The 23117-nt window shown below is 39.0% G+C and overlaps 1 protein-coding gene across 1 annotated transcript in view; it reads left to right on the top strand.

Annotated features, from left to right (window-relative positions):
• Nucleotides 1–4706: 4706 nt before the first annotated feature.
• The window catches only part of LOC126259761 (uncharacterized), a 98171-nt gene continuing 79760 nt past the window's right edge, over nucleotides 4707–23117 (top strand). The window contains exons 1-2 of the mRNA XM_049956761.1: nucleotides 4707–4814; nucleotides 8417–8560. Of these exons, the coding sequence (XP_049812718.1) occupies nucleotides 4800–4814; nucleotides 8417–8560 (159 nt within the window). The 5' untranslated portion in view covers nucleotides 4707–4799. The remainder of the gene's footprint in view (nucleotides 4815–8416; nucleotides 8561–23117) is intronic.

Here is a 23117-nt window from a genome sequence, read left to right as displayed (position 1 = left end):
AAATGCCAGGTCCTTCAAAAGTTGGGTATGTGTGTTGGTTCCCGTACGGTACGTGCTATGTTCTTTTTAGATCAGCACAGACTAAGGCATGCTGATAATATAATCAAGACATTAGTGAAAAAAGCAAGACAGGTGCAGAGGGGTGCCAAAAGAAGACTTGAAGATGATTATGAAGACTGTGAAGGGGGTATTAGCTACGGATCAGGAATGTTTTAATCTTCTTTCTCCGTTTCCCGTAAGTTTACTTTTTACTTCATCTAGGAACATTATCTCAGGTACTGGTCAACCTAGAAGTCTGAAATTTTTATGACGTAGTGACATAGGTCCCTATTACATACTGAAACAACGATTTTTTAATTACTTGATTTACAAAAGACTTAGGGGTGATAGTCTAGTAAAAAGCGATGGAAAAAATTTACTTAAAAATAAATGTACAATATCTCTGTAAGAAAATACTTTGACAATAAACTGTTGTTTCAGTATTGTTGTAACATATGAATGCACATACAGTAAAATTTTTACCTCTCTGTCTCCAGTAGTTTGTGAGAAAATGTTCCCTATAGTAGGCATATATTAACATTGCGGGGATAGGTGATCCCGTATCCCCTTAATGGAGCTTGTTTGTCACTAACTGAGTAAGCCTGTTAGTAAATCCATGAAGTCTCTCATTTATGCCTGAACTATTTCTTGAACCTCATTTGAAGTTGAGATAAATTAATGCCTCTGACATCTCTGTATGTAGTTAGCTGTGGTTCTAGAACATTGTAGTGAGTATGCCATGAAAATTATATCATGAACAGAGATGCCAGGTGCAGTTATTTGAGAGGTACAAACTACCCTATATGGAGATTTGCTAGCAAATATATCTATGAGACTGTGACTACTGTTTGTATGATGGGTACAAATAAGCTGAAGTAGCAACATGTTTGGAGAAGAAAGTATCTGCTCAAAATTTCATGCTGGAAGGACCACTGTGTAGTATATTTCTGTTAGTGTCACCAGCTGTAATTACATGCTTGAATGTCCGTTCAAGACTTGAAAGGTTGGTTTTGAAGCAGGAGATCCCATCTACTTTAGTAGGTTGGTAGAGGAAACATATCAAAAGCTTTTGTTTAAGGGATTTGATCTATATGAACATAAATTCCATCTGTCTACTTTCATTAACATCTCCCAATATTCTTATCTGGTACAGTCTCCTTAAATCTCCGATCCCCAGAACTCACTATATCAGAAAATATCTATTTCGTATACCTATAAATTCTTCTTATATCTGGCACTGTCATTATTGTTATTATTATTTTTTATTCCTATTATCAGTATTAGTGGCAGCAGCAGCAGCAGAAATGCAAGCACTACCAGCATTAACTATATTAGTTCACAGTATTACTAACTCACATTGTCATTATAGACATTCAGATTGTTTTAATACTACTTGTCATATTAAAATTATTATGATGCAAAAAAGGTACTGTATGTGTGCAGCCCTGGCCCTATGTAAGAAAGGACCTGATGGCCGCAATCACCTGTGGTTAAATAAATAACATTTTACAACATTCATGTACATATTATGTGTGTAACTGTATTGAAAGTAGAATGAAAAACCTGAAGAAATTTTAGTTATTCATGGGAGTAGGAAATATAATGGATGGAAGAGTCTCCAACTTTTTACATCTCATGCTCAGTGTGATTGCTACAGCAGACATCCCAACAAGAGAGGCTGCTGGTCAGAGAGTCACAAATGGAGTTGCTTGTGATGCCAGGCAATATTCCACACACTGTAGACCCCCACATTACCTGGCATTCCTACTATCCCACCATGGACCCTTGGATCCAACTTGGATTCTCGCCAGATGTTCTTGCCTACACTAGAACATGCATATGGAAAGGTGTCGCTATGTATGCTTCACATTCTAGGGATGGAAAAAGGAGACCTAGAAGTATCCTATGAGGGCAACCATATAGTAGCTCTGTTGGGCTTCGAACATGAAGAGTGTGGACCCTTAAGAAGCTAGGAGGGTGATTAACACTGAAGCCATTTTAGCAGACACCAATGATTTCAAAATTTGAATTTTGAATGTATGAACAAACTGTTTTGCAAATGTATTTGAGGTTGCTTCAGATGGCTATGCTAAGATGTTTAATTCCATTATGGACACAAAACCCTTAGAAATTGGTAGCTACAAATTGGGGCCATTGTTAGTCACCAGTGTGGGGGTGCACCTTCTATTATGAAGATATATTACAAGGGTCCCACTGTGGACATTGTTATTGTCTGCTTGAGTCAGATGACATATGGGAAGTGGAAGTATGTGTCTACAATAGCAACCTTATGGACCCCAAGAAAGGGGCTGCAAAGTCAATGCAAACTCATCCTGTGGCTGTGTTGGTGCTAGCCACAGACAGATCAACTGGGATGGGGTGTTCCTGATAAATGGCATATTGTCAGATTAACCACGTAACATTGTCACCCATACAAAGCCATTAGATATAGTTGTGTTCTGGTTGGGATGGGATAGAGGAAATTTTTCAAATAGAGAGCCCATCGAAGACGGCATTGTGATGCATGTACTGATGGTTTTGCCTTAAATCCAAAAACTGACAAGAGTAGCTTGTGGTCAGTAAAAAGATGAAATTTAAGACCATGAAAAATGAAAGTTTGTTGGCCAACACTCCATTTCCAGTCTGTTTACAATGTTCTTGGCTTGAGATAATGTTTTTGACAAACTCAGTTGGCCTCTCTGTACCAGCCTTTAACTAATGAGAAATAATAGACCTGATGCTGTGTGTGGGTGCATATGCTGCTAAGAACAACAGCAAGTGGCTTTCATAAGCTATAAGAAAAGGTGATGAATGGAGTGCAAATGGTATCCTTTTGGCAACAGAAGGGGGACTTCTTTTTTATGGAGACAATTAAGCAGGTGAGCTATGCAGGATTCTTGAAGAATAAACCAAGCCTAATAATTTGCTTTTACTAGAAACACTGTAGGTTCCTTTACATATTGGGTTACAGGCATGTGCTGAAGGGCCTGTGCAAAACTTTGGCTGTACCTGCCTTTCACTCAGAAATCAAATTTGATTTTATTGACCTGCATATGGGATTATCAACTTACTTTATGGGAGCAGGGTAGATCACTACCTACCATATGAAGGAGTTGTTGAGTTACAGACGTAAAAGCCCACTTGGGCCTTAGCAGCTGGAGATGAGAATGGCCATGACTACATGTGACTTGCTTGTGGGAACGTGTGTGATTTTTTTACATGTTAAGAAAGACTTAATCCATGTGCATGTCTGTGACAGAATGCCTCCTCTCAGTGCTGAGTAACAATCTGTTCTTTCCATATTGTTGTTATCCCATCCTGGACTTTCCAATGTTCAACATACTATGTGCCATTATATTGAAGTAGCTGGTGGATCTGTGGTGCAGGGGGATGCCATGTGGTGACAGTTGGATGGCGTGAAATTCTAAATTTCTTTATTACAGCTCCCCACCATGGTTCAACGTAGGAAATGGCAGCACATCTGTGGTATCTGGTGGTCTGGCATGTATTGTCGCCCCATAATGCAGGCAGCACACAGCGTTGGCCGGGCAGTGGCTGATGCTGCAAATGCTTCTGTCATTGGTAACTCTGGGTCTGGGCAATCTCAGCTAGCTTTGGCCACATATGTTGTGACACAGATCACACATCCTGCACTATCTGGCAGGTGCAAGGCAGGTGACCTAATGGCTGTGACCCACTGCCCTATGTTGATGGCTGGTGAGCTACTTCCTGGGGCTGATGCTGGCCCAATGTGGTGGTAACTCTAGTTCCCACAGTTTCAGGGAGGACTGCCCTGATGAAGAGTCAAATGATGGTCCACCAACAACATTCTGAATGGCATCTGAGCACCACAGCCCGATGATGATAGAGCTCTGATATTAAGAGATGTGACTTTAGTGTCAAATGGCTAGGTGTTTATATGCTTCTGAGCTGTGCTTGCTTGGGCTGTTTCTACACCTCATTGGGCCAGCTTGCCGTACAGCATTGTGATGGCTGTTTTATATTTTGTAAGGCATAAGAGTCACGTTTCTCTGCAGCTGGCTGCAAACCACTTCCTACTTTGCACATTTCTGATGAAATGTTGCCGCACTAAAGTTAGAAAGCTGACAGTGGACTTGGTAAAGTTAAATAAACTTTTTTTTAAGTATTAGACAAAAGAGACAGGTGAGAGGTAGTGGACCTTTTTTCATTATGTGTTGTTTGCTTCTAATATACATATAAATAATTTAAAATTAATTCCCATAATTATCAATATGAGTAGATTTACAATATTCATAATTTGTTGATTGCATTCTTTACAGTAGAAGTCTCTGTGGCAGCAACACTTTCCATGTTACTGAAGGCTCTCTTTCATGTTATGTTTTATGAAAAACAATGTGTAGATAAATAAATAAACATTTCCAAGGTGTTTTTGTCTAGTATTATAAAGCATCATGGTAGTGTGTTATTTCATGTATGTCCATGCTTGTTATTAATTTATTTTACAGAAAACTATTGAGAATGCAGATCTGTCTGCTTTTAATAGTTTCCACAATGAGGCATTGTCTCAAAATATGGCAGAAAACCCAAAGAGATTCTGGTCATAGGTGAAGTACACCAGTGGCAAAAGACAGTCAATACCATCACTGTGTGATAGTGATGGAAATGTTATCAATGATGATGCCACTAAAGCGGAGTTACTAAATACAGTTTTCCATGATTCCTTCGTGCAAGAAGATGAAGTAAATATTCCAGAATTTGAAACCAGAACAGCTGTTAGCATGAGTGACATAAAAGTAGGTATCTTAGGTGTTGCAAAACAACTCAAATCACTTAAGAAAGGCAAGTCTTCCAGTCCACATGGTATAAAAATCAGGTTCCTTTCAGAGTATGCAGACACAATTGTGTCTTTCTTAGCAATCATATACAACCACTCACTTGGTGAAAGGTCTGTTGCTAAAGACTGGAAAGTGGCACAGGCCACACCAATATTCAAGAAAGGAAATAGGCGTAACCCATTGAATTACAGACCCATATCACTGACCTCAATTTTCAGTAGGATTTTGGAGCATATGCATTATCAATCACCTTGAAGAAACTGACTTACTGATACGTAACCAACATGGATTCAGAAAATATCGTTCTTGTGCAACACAGCTAGCTCTTTATTCCCATGAAGTAATGTGTGCTGTCTACAGAGAATCTCAGATCGATTCCATATTCCTGGATTTCCAGAAGGCTTTTTGATACCGTTCCTTACAAGTAACTATTAATCAAATTGCGTGCATATGGAGTATCGTCTCAGTTGTGTGACTGGATTCGTGATTTCCTCTCAGAGAGGTCACAGTTTGTAGTGACAGATGGTAAATCATCAAGTGGAACAGAAGTAATATCTGGCATTCTGCAAGGTAGTAACATAGGCCATCTGCTGTTTCTGATTTACATAAATGATCTAGGTGATAATCTGAGCAGACCCCTTAGATTGTTTGCAGATGACACTGTAATTTACTGTCTAGTAAAATCATCAGACGATCAATTCCAATTACAAAATGATCTAGAGAGAATTTCTGTATGGTGGGAAAAGTGGCAATTGATACTAAACAAAGAAAAGTGTGAGGTCATCCACATGGGTACTAAGAGAAATCTGATAAATTTTGGGTATAAGATAAATTGTAAAAATCTAAGGGCTCTCAATTTGACTAAATACCTAGAAATTACAATTACAAGCAACTTAAATTGGAAAGACCACATAGGTAATATTGTGGGTAAGGCAAAACAAAGACTGTGCTTTGTTGGCAGAACACTTAGAAGATGCAACAAACCCTCTAAAGAGACAGTCTACATTACACTTGTCCATCCTCTGCTGGAATATTGCTGTATGGTGTGATATCCTTACCAGGTAGGTTTGACGGAGGAGATCGAAAAAGTGCAAAGGAGGGCAGTTCATTTTGTGTTATCGCACAATAGGGGTGACAGTGTCACTGATATGATAAACGAGTTAGGGTAGCAGTCACTGAAACAAAGGCTGTTTTCTTTGTGGTGAGATGTATTTACAAAATTTCAATCACATAAGGAGAAATGATCATCATAACAAAATAAGAGAAATCAGAACTTGAACGGAAAGATTTAGGTGTTCCTTTTTCCCACGCACCATTCTACAGTGGAATGGTAGAGAAGTAGTATGAAAATGGTTCAATGAACCCTCTGCCAGGCACTTAAGTGTGAATTGCAGAGTAACCAAGTAGGTGTAGATGTAGATTTACTGTAAAACACATAAATCACTTTTTAATTGTGCTTTTTTTTAAATGTCCGAATATTAAGTGATAATTTAAATAAAGTGGTAGGTGGACCAAAACAAAATGTCCAGACACACTGACCAAAATGGTACTGAAACAGAGAATGACAGACTAAAGGTCACAATACTAAATGTCTTTTTCCAAAGCTGTTTCATAGAGGAAGACTACACTGTGGCACAGTTTACAAAATGGTAGATATCAAAATAGATGACAGGGGGATAGAAAAACAATTAAAATCACTAAAAAGAGAAAGACCACTGGACCTGATGGGATACCAGTTCGATTTTACACAGAGGAACTTGCTCCCCTTCTTGCAGTGGTGTGCCTTAGGTCTCTAGAAGAGTGTAGCACTCCAAAACATCAGAAAAGGGCATAGGTCATCCCTGTTTTCAAGAAGGGATGTCAAACAGATGTGCAGAACTATAGACCTATATCTCTAACGTTGATCACTTGTAGAATTTTGGAACACGTATTATGTTTGAGTATAATGACTTTTCTGGAGACTAGAAATCTACTCTGTAGGAATCAGCATGGGTTTCAAAAAAGACGAACGTGTGAAACCCATCTCGCACTATTCGTCCACGAGACTCAGAGGGCCATAGACATGAGTTCCCAAGTAGATGCCGTGTTTCTTGACTTCCGCAAGGCGCTTGATACAGTTCCCCACAGCCATTTAACAAACAAAGTAAGAGCATATGGACTATCAGACCAATTGTGTGATTGGATTGAAGAGTTCCTAGATAACAGAATGCAGCATGTATTCTCAATGGAGAGAAGTCTTCCAAAGTAAGAGTGATTTCAGGTGTGCCGCAGGGGAGTGTCGTAGGACCGCAGCTATTCACAATATACATAAATTACCTTGTGGATAACATCGGAAGTTTACTGAGGCTTTTTGTGGATGATGCTGTAGTATATCGAGAGGTTGTAACAATGGAAAATTGTAATGAAATGCCAGAGGATCTGCAACGAATTGATGCTTGGTGCAGGGAATGGCAATTGCATCTCAATGTAGACAAGTGTAATGTGCTGCAAATACATAGAAAGAAAGATCCTTTATCATTTAAATACAATATATCTGATAAGCAACTGGAAGCAGTTAATTCCATAAATTATTAGGCTTTAGGAGTGATTTAAAATGGAATGACCATATAACATTAATCGTTGGTAAAGCAGATGCCAGACTGAGATTCATTGGAAGAATCCTAAGGAAATGCAGTCCGATAACAAAGGAAGTAGTTTACAGTACACTTGTTCACCCACTGCTTGAATACTGCTCACTGGAGTGGGATCCATACCAGATAGGGTTGATAGAAGAGATAGAGAAGATCTAATGGAGAGCAGCGTGCTTCATTACATGATCATTTAGTAATTGCAAAAGCATTATGGAGCTGATAGATAAACTCCAGTGGAAGACTCTGCAAGAGAGATGCTCAGTAGCTTGGTACAGGCTTTTGTTGAAGTTTCAAGAACATACCTTCACCGAGGAGTCAAGCATTATATTGGTCCCTCCTACATGTATCTCTAGAAGAGACCATGAGGATACAATCAGAGAGATTAGAACCCACACAGAGGCATACCAACAATCTTTCTTTCCACGAACAATACAAGACTGGAATAGAAGGAAGAACCGATAGAGGTACTCAAGGTACCCTCCACCACACACTGTCAGGTGGCTTGCGGAGTATGGGTGTAGATGTGGATGATATTTTTAAGTCCTTTGTGGATTGTAAATAATTTAAGGAGTAGAGGTAACAACTCAGTGAATAGTTGATGGTCTTTTTTGTTGATAGATACATAAATAAAACAGAGCATGTTGCTAGCAATATTCACAGACTTGTTTATGTCTCTATCAGTGACTCAGCACACTTATTCAGTGAGTTTCTTTCTTTACTCCTTAATACTGATATTCTTTGCAGCCACATTTCCCACTATAGTTAGAACACCTTGTTGATTTTTATTTGTAAGAAGGACAACTACAAAAATAAATACTGGTCTGTGAAGTTAGTCCTGTTTGATGTTTATCTGGCATGTGTGTTGATTTTGGAGTTAAAGTATTCTTTATTTCTTGTGATAATGGATGTTAATGACATTTTGTGTTTTAGGTCCGAATTAAATTACGAGAGCCTCATGCAATGGAAGACAAACATCATCATCTGAAGCAACGTAGAAGAACTTCAGACACAGAACGATCACACAGCAAACTTTCTGTTAGATCCTTATCAAGAAGTTCTCAGGAAAGAGAAAAGGTACAGCATCTTAAATGTGTGGCATATCAGCATTGAGCAAGTCAACCACTAATCAGTATGTAGCATCTCATCTGAAAAATCTAAACAGAATTAAAACTAGTTAATAACTGGCGTCAAAGTGCTCTTCCTAGCAGCAAATTCACTGTTCTGACCATACATATGAGATCTGTTCTGTTGTTACTGATTACATAAATTTGTAGTATGATTTTGGAATATATATTCTGTTGTAACATTATGAAAGACCTCACAGAAAATCTTGTATTGGCACATTATCATCAGAATTTCAGAAAATATTGTTCCTGACAAACAAAACTAATTCATCAATGAAAATAATTATTTTTTGAAAATGTAATATAACTGGGTGGATAAGAAATCTACTCACTAGGTGGCAGCAAGATAAAATACATTAAAAAGTTATATGTAAGGTTTCAGAGCGAGTGGCTTATTTTCTGGCAGTAGGGTTGAAGGGGTAGGAAGAAAGATGAAAGAAAAGGATTGGCAAGGTATAAGAAATGGGGAGAGTTATGGAAAAGTCACCCAGAACCCTGGGTGGAGGGAGACTTACCAGGCAGGATGGGAAGAAAAGACAAATTATTGGTGACTGCACTGGATGATATTTTAATACCTGAAAGCTTAGGTATGGGGGCTAGGGCAACAAGCAAAGCAGAGATTACTAACAGAACATTTTCCAAAAGTTAATAAGGGGCGAACCTAAGTGCATTGTATATGGTAGACAGGTGGCTAGGGGGACACAGAAAAATAGACTGGTCATAAAATATTAAGCTACAACTTTACTTCCATTTTTTTCTGAAAGTTCAAGGCTTTACTGTCAGAAACTTACAAAAAAGTTACAGTTCAAAGCACTGATCATTGCTGGCGACTACTTTCTCCTATCTTCAGGTATTCTGAACAGAATGACCTCCTCAGTGCCAACCAGCATGGATTTTGAAAACATCAATCATATGAAACCCAATCTGCACTTCATGATATACTGAAAGCATTGGATCAAGGTAACCAAGTAGATGCAATGTTTAATGATTTCCAAAAAGCATTTGACTCAATACTGCACCTACATTTATTGTCAAAAGTATGATTATATGGAGTATCAAGTGAAATTTGTGATTGGGTTGAGAACTTTTTGGTAGGGAGAATGCAGTATATTATCCTGGAAGGAGATTACTCTTCAGATGTAGAAGTAACTTCAGGTGTGCTCAGGGAAGTGTATTGAGACACTTTCTGTTCATGTTGTATATCAATGACCTTGCAGGCAGTATTAGTAGTAATATCAGGCTGTTTGCAGATGATACTGTTATCTATAATGAAGTACTATCTGAGAGGGGCTGTAAAATATTCAGTCAGATCTTGAAAAGATTTCAATGTGGTGCAGAGAATGGTAATTTGCTTTAAATGTTCAGAAATGTAAAATTTTGGAGTTCACAAAATGAACAAATGTAGTATCCTATGAATGGAATATTAATGAATCTCTGTTGGAATGGGCCAACTCATAGAAATAACTGGGTGTAACACTTTGAAGGCTGTATGAAATGGAGTGATCACTTAGGTTCTGTCATGGATAAAGCAGCTTGTAGACTTCATTTCATTGGTAGAATACTGGTGAAGTGCTATCAGTCTATAAAATAGACTGCTTGCAAATCACTTGTGTGACCAGTTCTAAAATGTTGCTCAAGTGTCTGGAATCTGTACCAGATAGGACCAACAGGGATATTGAATGTATACAGAGAAGGGCAACATGGAATGATCACAGTTCTGTTTCATCCATGGGAGAGTGTCACAGAGATACTGAAGAAATTGAACTGGCAGACTCTTGAAGAAAGACATAAATTATTCTGAGGAAGTCTATTAACAAAGCTTCAAGGACCAGCTTCAAATGATTACTCTGTGGATGTACTACAACCTCCTACATTTCTCTAACATAAACATCATGAGGCTAAGATTGGAATAATTACAGCATGCAAAGAGCGCATTTAAATGATCATTCATCCCATGCTCAATATGTGAATGGGACAGGAAGAAACAATAATAAATGGTAAAATGGGGCATATCTTTGCCAAGCACCTCACAATGGTTTGCATTGTATAGATGTTGATATAGATGTAGATCCTCTGGGCAGTCTACAAATCCCCCAGTGGATCTAGGTATCTTTTGAGGAGATCCATGAATTGATCAAATTTTGCACTTTTTCACATGGCTGGAAGTGCTGGTCAGTCAGGCTGTTCAACATTAATAAAAAAGATGGTAGTTAGAGGGAGCAATGTTCGATATTTGTGTCTATTCAACATGCCATTGATAAAAAATGGACTAGTGAGTTTGTTCCCTATGATACCACACCATACATTAACTGACCAAGGACATTGACAGTCAACTTACCATAACCAACAGGAATTGTGTACACTTCACTGATGCATGTTATGCTAGTTAATGCTATCATGGTTGATGAATATAGACTCATCAAAAAATAATGCCTCAGCAAAGGATGTGGGAGTTGTTTGCATTTTTGGCAGTTATGGAAATTGGTGGCATGAAGTTCTTGATTCAGTGACACATGCTATGGACAATACTTATAATGTTGCATTATTGTCAAAATACTACTGCAGACATACTGTAATCACGGTGTGATTGCTGGGTGCTTATACACGGGTTGTGGCATAGTGCCACTATTACAGCTATTTCATTAGCTTTTCCTGAACATATTTGCTTCATTTCCTTTTGAAAGACATTCACAACCTTGCGAAAAAATGAATGAAAGTGAGCTCTCACTGTGAAATGCTTGGCATACAAGGCAACAGCAGTCTCAACTTTGCTCCTCCATTCTCTGAAATTAGGATCATTTCAATTTTTTATTTTGTGCCTGCAACATTCATCACCTACTTGCACATCTGTTCTCCAAATGGTAGTTGGGTGTGTAGGCAATAAACACTGTGCAAGTATTGTAATGATTAGAGTCACTATCTGTTCCGCAACTGCACAATACGTCAGCCTGGTTGCAGTGTACTGCCTGTTATGATACATCATAATTCATCCCCTTTTTGATATGTTAGAGGAATACAACATTGTGAAAAAGGTTTCCAATTAGATGTTATGAAATACTAAACTGTCCTACCCTTACATAATGGAAATGGGGTCCCAGGTGCCCTTGAATATTCAAGAGCCATTTTGTAGCATGTCGTAAGTTATGATTGTGTACCTATTTCTATTCCTCTGACTACAGTGTCATCTGTGGTGAAACAAAGAAAATAATTCAGTCAAAACATATGTAGATTTCTCTGTAGAATGGTAATCTGGAATAAAAAATGGGGGTTCTGATTGAAGATTTCAAAGTTGGCTCTTGCTATTTGCATGGGATGGGGTAGAGTGTGATGTTATTGGATGTCCCCCTCCAAGACAAATTTTTTTGATCTGCTGTGGAGTGTTTGAGATATTTCAATGTCTTCAGTTGAAAAGAACACTTTGTATATCTGATGTAGAAGGACCTTTTAAAAGGAGGGTGTATTTTTTTTACAATAAGTTCACACAAGACTTAAAGGATATAAAAATTATTTCAGTATTTGATCATAAACTAAAATGGTATCTGAGTGTGGTTTGAATGTACTGTATCTCAGAACACCTATGTGAATACCACTGCAGCTAAGCCCAAGCTGTATGATGTGAAAGTGCAGTCAGTATGTCTGTTATAAATAAACTACACATCTGCTCTTAATCAGATGAAATCTTCTTAAATCTTGATTCAATGCCAGTGTCTCCTTAATCAGTATTCTGACAACTTGGAGCTACAATCATAATTTACTATACATTGATTATACATCAGACAAGAGATTAGGTATTAGTATTGTCTTTATGTGAGGTCAAAATTCACCACACACTCTGATATTCAACCAACTGAACAAAATGCTATTTCTGAAAGATCCAACATATTATATTGACATTATTGTACTATGACATGTTTGTGTCCTTGATATTCCTTGGTACCATGTACAGTGCAGAAGTTTCTTTGCTGTACTTGCAATAACATCAAGTACAGCACTAAAGCTCTTGTTGCTGTATGTAGCCCATATGGAATACCTCCGATGAATAAATAGAACAATGAGAACAGAACATGCTGTGTAATAAATCTTCATACATAATAAGGATACTTCTAAACCTCTAAATGACCTTCTGTGTCAATTTTACTCAAACATACAACTATGTAAGCATGTTCATTTATACATCAAGCCAGTACAGGATTTTCCTATTAATCAAATATATTATAACGAAATTCTTTCCAATGAATCAGTTGAAAATCTTGTACCCTCTCACCTTCCACAGCGCATAAATGAACCAGCATCAGACTACTTAACCAAATTTAATAAGTAATAAATTAACGTGAAAACAATTTCCATTATTTACATTACAGCTGTTGGACTGTTGTCCAGTATATATTTTCTATTTTTCTTTATGACTATTCCTTACACTTGTATATATTACATTCTTCTTTCCTCCCTACAGAACAACATAAGTCTGTATGTTTTACGTACAAAATACATACATCAAAAAAGTTTTCCATCACCTCGGTTCTGAGAGTTCTGGAACCTGTACAGAAAATTGGAATAGAGATCAACATAAACATTTCCACCCTTTTTATTGGTCATGAAAACCACACATTGCATGCTGTACCACTATACAGCGAGACTTTCAGGGGTGGTGGTCCAGATCCCTGTACACACTGGTACCTCTAATACACAGTAGCACATCCTCTTGCACTGATGCATGCCTGTATTTTTTCTGGCATGCTATCCACAAGTTCATCAAGACACTGTTGGTCCCGATTGTCCCACTCCTCAATGGCGATTTGGCATAGATCCCTCAGAGAGGTTGGTAGGTCATGTCATCTGTAAACAGCCATTTTCAATATATCCTGGGCATGTTCAATAGGGTTCATGCCTGGAGAACATGGCCACTCTAGTCGAGTGATGTCATTATCCTGAAGGAAGTCATTCACAAGGTGTGCATGATGGGGGCATGAACTGTCATCCATGAAGATGAAGGCCTCGCCAATGTAAAGCCAATATGGTTGGGTGGGTTTTTAGTGACATCTCTGAACAGGCGAAGGGACTGTGTCTGTGATACAATACCTACAGTCAACAGCTATCTTCAGGAGTTCTGGAAACCAAGGTGATGCAAAATTTCTTTTGATGTGTGTATATATATCTATATAAGTTGTTTTACTATCACCGGTTGAAGGACGGCATTCACTTATCGTAAAGCTATTACGGCACCTTCCATGACCACCAGTGGCACACATTGGCCCCACATAATGCCACCCCAAAACATCAGCAAACCTCCATCCTGCTGCACTCGCTGGACAGTGTGTCTAAGGCATTCAGCCTAATCGGGTTGTCTCCAAACACGTCTCCAACGATTGTCTGGTTGAAGGCATACGCAACACTCATTGGTGAAGAGAACATGATGCCAATCCTGAGCAGTTGATTCGACATGTTGTTGGGCCCATCTGTACTGCACTGCATGGTGTCATGATTACAAAGGTGGACCTCACTGTGGATGTTGGGAGTGAAGTTGCGCATCATGCAGCATATTGCACACAGTTCGAGTCGTAACACGATGTCCTGTGGCAGCACGCAAAGCATTATTCAACATGGTGGTGTTGCTGTCAGGGTTCCTCCAAGCCATGACCCATAGGTAGCAGTCATCCACTGCAGTAGTAGCCCTTGGGTGGCCTGAGTAAGGCTTGTCATCAGCAGTTCCTGTCTCTCTGTATCTCCTCCATGCCTGAACAACATTGCTTTGGTTCACTCTGAGATGCCTGGACACTTCTCTCATTGACAGCCCTTCCTGGCACAAAGTAATAATGTGGATGTGATAAAACTGCATTATTGACCGTCTAGGCATGGTTGAACTACAGACAACACAAACCATGTACCTCCTTCAAGGTAGAATGATGAACTGATCAGCTGTCAGACTCCTTCTGTCTAATAGGCGCTGCTCATGCATGGTTGTTTAGATCTTTGGGTGGGTTTAGTGACATCTCTGAACAGGCAAAGGGACTGTGTCTGTGATACAATACCCACAGTCAACATCTATCTTCAGGAGTTCTGGAAACCGAGGTGATGCAAAATTTCTTTTGATGTGTGTATATATATCTATATAAGTAGTTTTACTATCACCGAGTGTTGAAATAGTTATTAAGAAAACAAATAAAACAGACAGCTCATTTGTCCATGAAATGCCCTTGCTGAATTCATCTTTGAGAGATTTATAACTGTTGTTAATTTGTTTCATGCCAATCTTAAAATTTTCCGTTTGGCACTAGTTCAATTAATAAAAATGTATCTTTTCAGTCTTATTGCTATACTGACACATACACAATGTACTTACTAATTAAAGGTTACACTACTAGGATCAGAAACAATCAGAGGCTTCTCTCCCTGATACAAAGTAATATTAAAATAATTATATCCCTGTTTTTTGTTATAACTTAAACTGCAGCCCTTTTCCCAACAGCCTAGTAAGTTCTCATATGTTTTGGAATATACTTCTTATATTAACAATGTTGAAAAATGTGTTTTCTATTGCTTATTATTACCTCATCCAGTCAAGAATGGTCTTGAATCTTTAATGTTATACATACCTTTATCTTTCCCTGTCTCTGGGTCATTTAATACTATTGCATTAAGGTGTGGCATTTCAGTTACCAGATATGATTCCTCATACAGTGTGTATAAATTGCTTATGCTATTCTTACTTTAATGCTTTTCTTATTATTTTTAACCAGAATTAAATCTCCTATCTTGTATTGTAATCAGGTATCTCTCTACAATCTCTTCTTCCTTTCCTCTGCCTCCCTTATTAGCAATTCATTAATATTATAGTATGATGCTGGTTGGTTGTTAGTTTTTTCCTGCAAACATTCAACCCACCTCAGAATTTGTTCTCCTTCTTCATGTTTTCCTACTGATTCCAAAAGGAAGAATTTTGTGACCTCAAACTCTACTACTAGTTCTGTCTACCTTGTACATCTGCTCTGTCTACCTTGTACATCTGCTCACACAATAGGTTCAGCATAACCTGCCTAGCTCATCCACCCATACAGCACGATTGCATTGTGGATGGTATGTAGAGATTAAAATACAATTTACGTTTACCCGTGCTAGAACTTACTTGAACCATTTGGCAATGAACTGCATTACATTTGTTCAATAATAGGTCCTTAAGTTTAGCAAAATAACAACCTCTTAATTTTATTATCACACTGATGGGAATTGCTTTTTTTGGTGGATGCTGTTGAAACAACTTAGATCAGCATTCTAACACAACAAAGATGAATCTCATCCTTCCTGGACTCTAGCAAGTGGACCGTAGCAGTTCCACTGCAAATAATTTGCATAGCATGCTCAAAATAGTGGGATAGAGCATTGTGTGTACTACAGTAGTTTGCATTTTAACTTTTTGGCAAGTCTCACAAGATTTTAATAATTTCTTTGCTTGGTGACTCATATCTCTAAAATGACAATTCTTATTCATATGCATGATAAATACTTTTGGTCAAACTGTGCATTACCTATATGTACGTATTGCAATCTGCCCCCTCCTTCCATAAAAGACTGAAGGGCCATGCAAAATCACTTGGACACCTACTGCATTCTTCATACCGATAGCAATATTATCGATAGTTTTATAAATTGTAAGGCCTTCTCCTTCTATAATAACACAGCATCACTAGTCAGTGTCAGTGCTGCTGCAAGTGCGGCTGCTCAGCGACTGGTGCCGTCTTAAGAGAAACATCACTTGTATAACACTTCCCTGTCTAGCCGCAGTGTGGCTTACGCAACCTACCGGAAGTGACTTCTAGCCTGGCAGAGCTCAAGTAATAATTAGGAGCACCTGCCCAGTTAGCTGTGCGGTGTAATGCACTGCTTTCTGAGCGGACCATGGCATTAATCCATCCAGCAGATTAGAGTCAAGGTCCAGTGTGCCGACCAATCTGTGGATAGTTTTTAAGGCAGTTTTCCATCTGCCTCAGTGAATGTGGGCTGGTTCCCCTTAGTCTACCTCGGTTACACCAGGTTGGCAATTGCAATACAAACACTTTCTCCACATATGCGTACACCATAATTGCTCTATACCACATACCACGCAGACATTGGGGTTACACTCATCTTGTATGAGACATTCCGGAGGAGGGGGGGGGGCCGTCGTGTCAAGTGGGGACCGAACCACACAATAAACATGGGTTCGGTGTGGGGCGGCAGTGGGATGAGTGGACTGCTGTAGCCTGTTGTGTACCACTGCTGCCTTGAGAAATTATTGCTTATTGGACAACTTAGATCAGCATTCTAACACAACAAAGATGAAACCCTTTCCTTCCTGGCCTCTAGCAAGTGGACAGTAGCAATTCCAGTGCAAATAATTCCCATAGCATGCTCAAAATAGTGCGATAGAGCATTGTGTGTACTAAAGTAGTTTGCATTTTAACTTTTTGGCAAGTCCCACAAGATTTTGATAATTTCTTTATCTGGTGACTCATATCTCTAAAGTGATAATACTTATTCATATGCAGGATACATTTTTGGTCAGAATGTACGTATGTATTGTAATCTCCCACTCTCCTTCCTTTTTCTACCTCTTGTCCACATTAAACAATGCCCAGTCCAAGTCATTAATAAGCAAAGTCTTATATGAGGATTTGAGAGGGGCAAATATTACAATAAACTTTCAAGAATGAGATTTTCACTCTGCAGCGGAGTGTGCGCTGATATGCAACTTCCTGGCAGATTAAAACTGTGTGCATGACCGAGACTCGAACTCGGGACCTTTGCCCTTCCTGGGCAAGTGCCCTACCATCTGAGCTACCGAAGCACGACTCACGCCCAGTCCTCACAGCTTTTCTTCTCCCAGTATCTTGTCTCCTACCGTGGAAGGTATCTCGTCTCTTACCTTCCAAGGTAGGAGACGAGATACTGGCAGAAGAAAAGCTGTGAGGACCGGGCGTGAGTAGTGCTTTGGTAGCTCAGATGGTAGAGCACTTGCCCACGAAAGGCAAAGGTCCCGAGTTCGTGTCTCGGTCAGGCACACAGTTTTAATCTGCCAGGAAGTTTCAATAAACTTTCAAGTTTACTTAGCTTATCATGTTGAGATGGCTCCAGTTCTTCTTGCCTAGGGGTCTGATTCTTGAAGCTAAAATCTAACATCAGATTGTTGATTTGAACTAAATAAATTTGAAGATTGTTGTTGCAGAATTTTTTTTTGGTGTGTGTGTGTGTAAATATATTTAATATATTTTCCACTGATTTTGTCACATTTTAGTACATGATACAGTACTTTGATTTTTCACTTTAACAAATCCAAAATAAATTACTTTGTTTGCACCTGTTATACAAAAATACATCTGATTACATCAGAGGCAAGGTTACTACTCCCTCTACATTATTAATTTCGATTATTATTTCATAAATTAATCCAGAAATAAACATAGTGAACATTACAGGATTGCATAATTAATAACAGAAATTTGAAGGGTGAAAATAATTTGTAATTTCAAATGTTTCAAAAAAAAAAAAAAAATTAACTGTACATTCAGAACTAGTACTTACCGGTTATAACATTGAAACTAAAATATTTTATGAAGTAATTCCTTTTCAGAAATTTTAGCTTGAAATATATCATACTGTGTATAAAATTATATGAAAGTTTTCAGGAAAGCAACTGAGATAGTACTGACCTGTCCAAAATTTGAAAATTAATACTGATATTGACAATTACTGTTGACGAAAAGTAATGCTAGAGAAATATGTCCCTTTACAGTATCAAGTTAATAATACTACGTACTACATACTACACTTTCTCTGCATTACTCCTCCTGTGAAATAAGAGGCTCTTGTGCAATTTCCACTGGTCACTGGTCAAAGCATTGCTGTATTTACATGTGCCAGTTTGCCATTAGTAGTTGTGCCCCATTGAATATGGCTGAAAAATGATTGTGGACTATTTTAAATAACTGGTCCACACAGTTAACAGTTTAAGCACTTTAACAGCACTTTGGTGTTGGATAACCTACAGTTTATAGGCAGATTGAGTCTCATCTAACAAGTTACATACTACACTCTGTAGAACTGTTATAAGGAGATTGTTTGAGTGCAGTAACCTAACACTGAAGCGACCCAAAAACCTTATGCAGCCAAGAAATCATTAACATGTTCTTCATCTACATCTGCATCTATACTCTGCAAACCACCATTAAGTGCTTGGTAGAGGGAAAGTCCCATTGTACCAGTTTTTAGGATTTCTTCCCATTACATACAAGTATGGAGTGCAGCAAGAATGATTGTTTGAATGCTTTTGTGCATGCAGTAGTTAATATATTTTCCACTGATTTTGTCACATTTTAGTACATGATACAGTACTTTGATTTTTCACTTTAACAAATCCAAAATAAATTACTTTGTTTGCACCTGTTATACAAAAATACATCTGATCACATCAGAGGCAAGGATAGTCTGCATCTATGTTCAAGTGTTTCTCAGTTCAGTTTCTTCAGTAATCCTGTCAAACTCTCCACCCTCAGACTCTGATGATATAGTTGCAGAACAGTTCAGAGAAAATTTGAGTCTCCTAACAAATAAATACCCCACTCATACAGTTATAGTTGGTGGGGACTTCAACCTTCCCTCAATATGTTGGCAAAAATACTTGTTCAAATCCAGTGGTAGGCAGAAAACATCTTCCGAGATTGTCCTAAATGCTTTCTCCAAAAATTATTTTGAGCAGTTAGTCGACGAACCCACACGAATTGTAAATGGTTGCGAAAACACACTTGACCTCTTAGCCACAAACAATCCAGAGCTGATAGAGAGCATCATGACTGATACAGGGATTAGTGATCACAAGGTCATTGTAGCTAGGCTCAATACCGTTTCTTCCAAATCCACCAGAAACAAACGCAAAACAATTTTATTTAAAGAAGCGGATAAAGTGTCACTAGAAGCCTTCCTAAGAGACAATCTCCATTCCTTCCGAACTGACTATGCAAATGTAGACGAGCTGTGGCTCAAATTCAAAGATATAGTAGCAACAGCAATTGAGAGATTCATACCTCATAAATTGGTAAGAGATGGAACTGATCCCCCACGGTACACAAAACAGGTCCGAACTCTGTTGCAGAGGCAACGGAAAAAGCATGCGAAGTTCAGAAGAACGCGAAATCCCAAAGATTGGCTAAAATTTACAGACGCGCGAAATTTGGCACGGACTTCAATGCGAGATGCCTTTAATAGGTTCCACAACGAAACATTGTCTCGATTATTTGGTAGAAAATCCGAAGAAATTCTGGTCGTATGTAAAGTACACAAGCGGCAAGATGCAGTCAATACCTTCACTGCGCAGTGCCGATGGTACTGTTACCGACGACTGTGCCGCTAAAGCGGAGTTATTGAACACAGTTTTCCAAAATTCCTTCACCAGGGAAGATGAATGGAATATTCCAGAATTTGAAACACAAACAGCTGCTAGCATGAGTTTCTTAGAAGTACCTTACGGGTTGCGAAACAACTCAAATCGTTTGATACGGGCAAGTTTTCAGGTCCAGATTGTATACCAATTAGGTTCCTTTCAGATTATGCTGATACAATAGCTCCCTACTTAGCAATCATATACAACCGCTCACTCACCGATAGATCTGTACCTACAGATTGGAAAATTGCGCAGGTCGCACCAGTGTTTAAGAAGGGTAGTAGAAGTAATCCATCTAACTACAGACCTATATCATTGACGTTGGTTTGCAGTAGGGTTTTGGAGCATATACTGTATTCAAACATTATGAATCACCTTGAAGGGAATGATCTATTGATACATAATCAGCATGGTTTCAGAAAACATCGTTCTTGTGCAACGCAGCTAGCTCTTTATTCGCACGAAGTAATGGCCGCTATCGACAGGGGATCTCAAGTTGATTCCGTATTTCTAGATTTATGGGAAGCTTTTGACACCATTCCTCACAAGCGACTTCTAATCAAGCTGCGGGCCTATGGGGTATCATCTCAGTTGTGTGACTGGATTCGTGATTTCCTGTCAGGAAGGTCGCAGTTCGTAGTAATAGACGGCAAATCATCGAGTAAAACTGAAGTGATATCAGGTGTTCCCCAGGGAAGCGTCCTGGGACCTCTGCTGTTCCTGATCTATATAAATGACCTGGGTGACAATCTGAGCAGTTCTCTTAGGTTGTTGGCAGATGATGCTGTAATTTACTGTCTAGTAAGTTCATCCAAAGACCAGTATCAGTTGCAAAGCGATTTAGAAAAGATTGCTGTATGGTGTGGCAGATGGCAGTTGACGCTAAATAACGAAAAGTGTGAGGTGATCCACATGAGTACCAAAAGAAATCCATTGGAATTCGATTACTCGATAAATAATACAATTCTCAAGGCTGTCAATCCAACTAAGTACCTGTGTGTAAAAATTACGAACAACTTCAGTTGGAAAGACCACATAGATAATTTGTGGGGAAGGCGCGCCAAAGGTTGCGTTTCATTGGCAGGACACTTAGAAGATGCAACAAGTCCACTAAAGAGACAGCTTACACTACACTCGTTCGTCCTCTGTTAAAATATTACTGTGCGGTGTGGGATCCTTACCAGGTGGGATTGACAGAGGACATCGAAAGGGTACAAAAAAGGGCAGCTCGTTTTGTATTATCACGTAGTAGGGGAGAGAGTGTGGCAGATATGATACGCGAATTGGGATGGAAGTCATTACAGCAAAGACGTTTTTCGTCGCGGCGAGATCTATTTACGAAATTTCAGTCACCAACTTTCTCTTCCGAATGCGAAAATATTTTGTTGAGCCCAACCTACATAGGTAGGAATGATCATCAAAATAAAATAAGAGAAATCAGAGCTCGAACAGAAAGGTTTAGGTGTTCGTTTCTCCCGCGCGCTGTTCAGGAGTGGAATGGTAGAGAGATAGTATGATTGTGGTTCAACGAACCCTCTGCCAAGCACTTAAATGTGAATTGCAGAGTAGTCATGTAGATGTAGATGTAGAATTGGTCAAACAAAAATGTGAACATTCACATTGCCCTTCATTGTATACGTTCAGTATGCACTGTTAGTCCGATTTGGTACAGCTCTTACACACTTGAGCAATATTCTACAATGGGTCACACCGCTGATTTGTAAGCAATCTCCTTTGTAGACTCATTGCACTTCCCCAGTATAATTTGAACTCCCATCACCTGCTTTGCCCGTGGGTGACCCTATGTGATCATTTCATCTCATATCCCTTCAAAGTATTAAACCTAGGTATTTCTATGAGTTGACCAATCCCAAGAGTGACTCATTGATATTATAGTCATAGGATACTACATTTTTTCATCTTGTGAAGTGCACAATTTTACGTTACTGAACATTAAAAGCAAGTTGCCAATCTTTGCAACTCTTTGAAATCCTATCACGTTCTGACTGAATATTTGTAAATAACTGCATCATCTGCAAAAAGCTGATTTTACTATTAATATTGTATACAAGGTAATTAATATACAACTTTATGGGGTACTGGATACAGATCATAATATACATAGTAAATAGTTTCCAAGTTTTTGTATATACACATATATTTTACCATGAAGACTGATATACATGAACACTGCATGAAGTACAAAGGCAGACTCAATTAAACATGGTGGCTTGTCAGAGCAGTTAATATTCCAAAGATTGTAATTTGTGTGGTTGATGTGTAGAATGTCGTCTCGCCCCTCTGGAGTACTTCGAAGGGGGTTGTAAGGGTTGTCTGACAGAGTCGTCCCTGAGATTGACATGTGAACAAGAGCTGAGTGCGGTCAGCACGTAAGTGTCAGGTTGAGAATGACTGACAGGTGGGTGTAGCCAGGTGTTTCTAAAGTGTACACGCATCCTTCCGATAAAGTCTGGGAATGAGGGGGAATCCCCAGGATCTTGGGGGAGAATTAGTTCCCCAGGTAAAACCGGGTTTTTGCCAAAAACGAATTTGGAAATCGTCTTGTGTAAATCTGGTTTAAATGTAGAACGTAGGCCCAGCAACACCCAAGGAAGTGTCTCGGACCAGAGACAGTCGTGGCACCTGAGTGCAGTTTTAAGGGTGCGGAGCCATTGTTCCACCATCCCATTGCTTTGTGGGTGATAGGCTGTTGTATAGATCTTTTTAATACTGCAAAGATTGCGGAGAATCATAAAAAGTGCAGATTAAAACTGTCGACCCTGGATAGTTGTCATGGTGGGCAGACAGCTGAACCTAGTGATCCAAGAAGAAACAATTCCTTTGGCCGCAGTTTCTGCTGTGATGTTGGGTAAGGGGACGGCTTCCACCCAACGAGACATTCAGTCTGTTGTGGACAAGATATACCTCTGGCCCTCCGACGGAGGTAGGGGCCCGATAAGGTCGATATGCACATGACGGAAACGTCCCTTAGGGATGTCAAACTTGCCGAGTGGTGGAGAGGTGTGACATCCTATTTTGTTTCGTTGACAGGAAATACAGCTGTGTGCCCATGTTTGACATTCCCATTTCACATCTT

This window comes from Schistocerca nitens, chromosome 5 (assembly GCF_023898315.1).
Source record: "Schistocerca nitens isolate TAMUIC-IGC-003100 chromosome 5, iqSchNite1.1, whole genome shotgun sequence".
In the NCBI taxonomy this organism is placed as follows: domain Eukaryota; kingdom Metazoa; phylum Arthropoda; class Insecta; order Orthoptera; family Acrididae; genus Schistocerca; species Schistocerca nitens.
The sequence above is the reverse complement of the archived record's forward strand: the minus strand, read 5'-3'. Positions and strand labels throughout refer to the sequence as shown.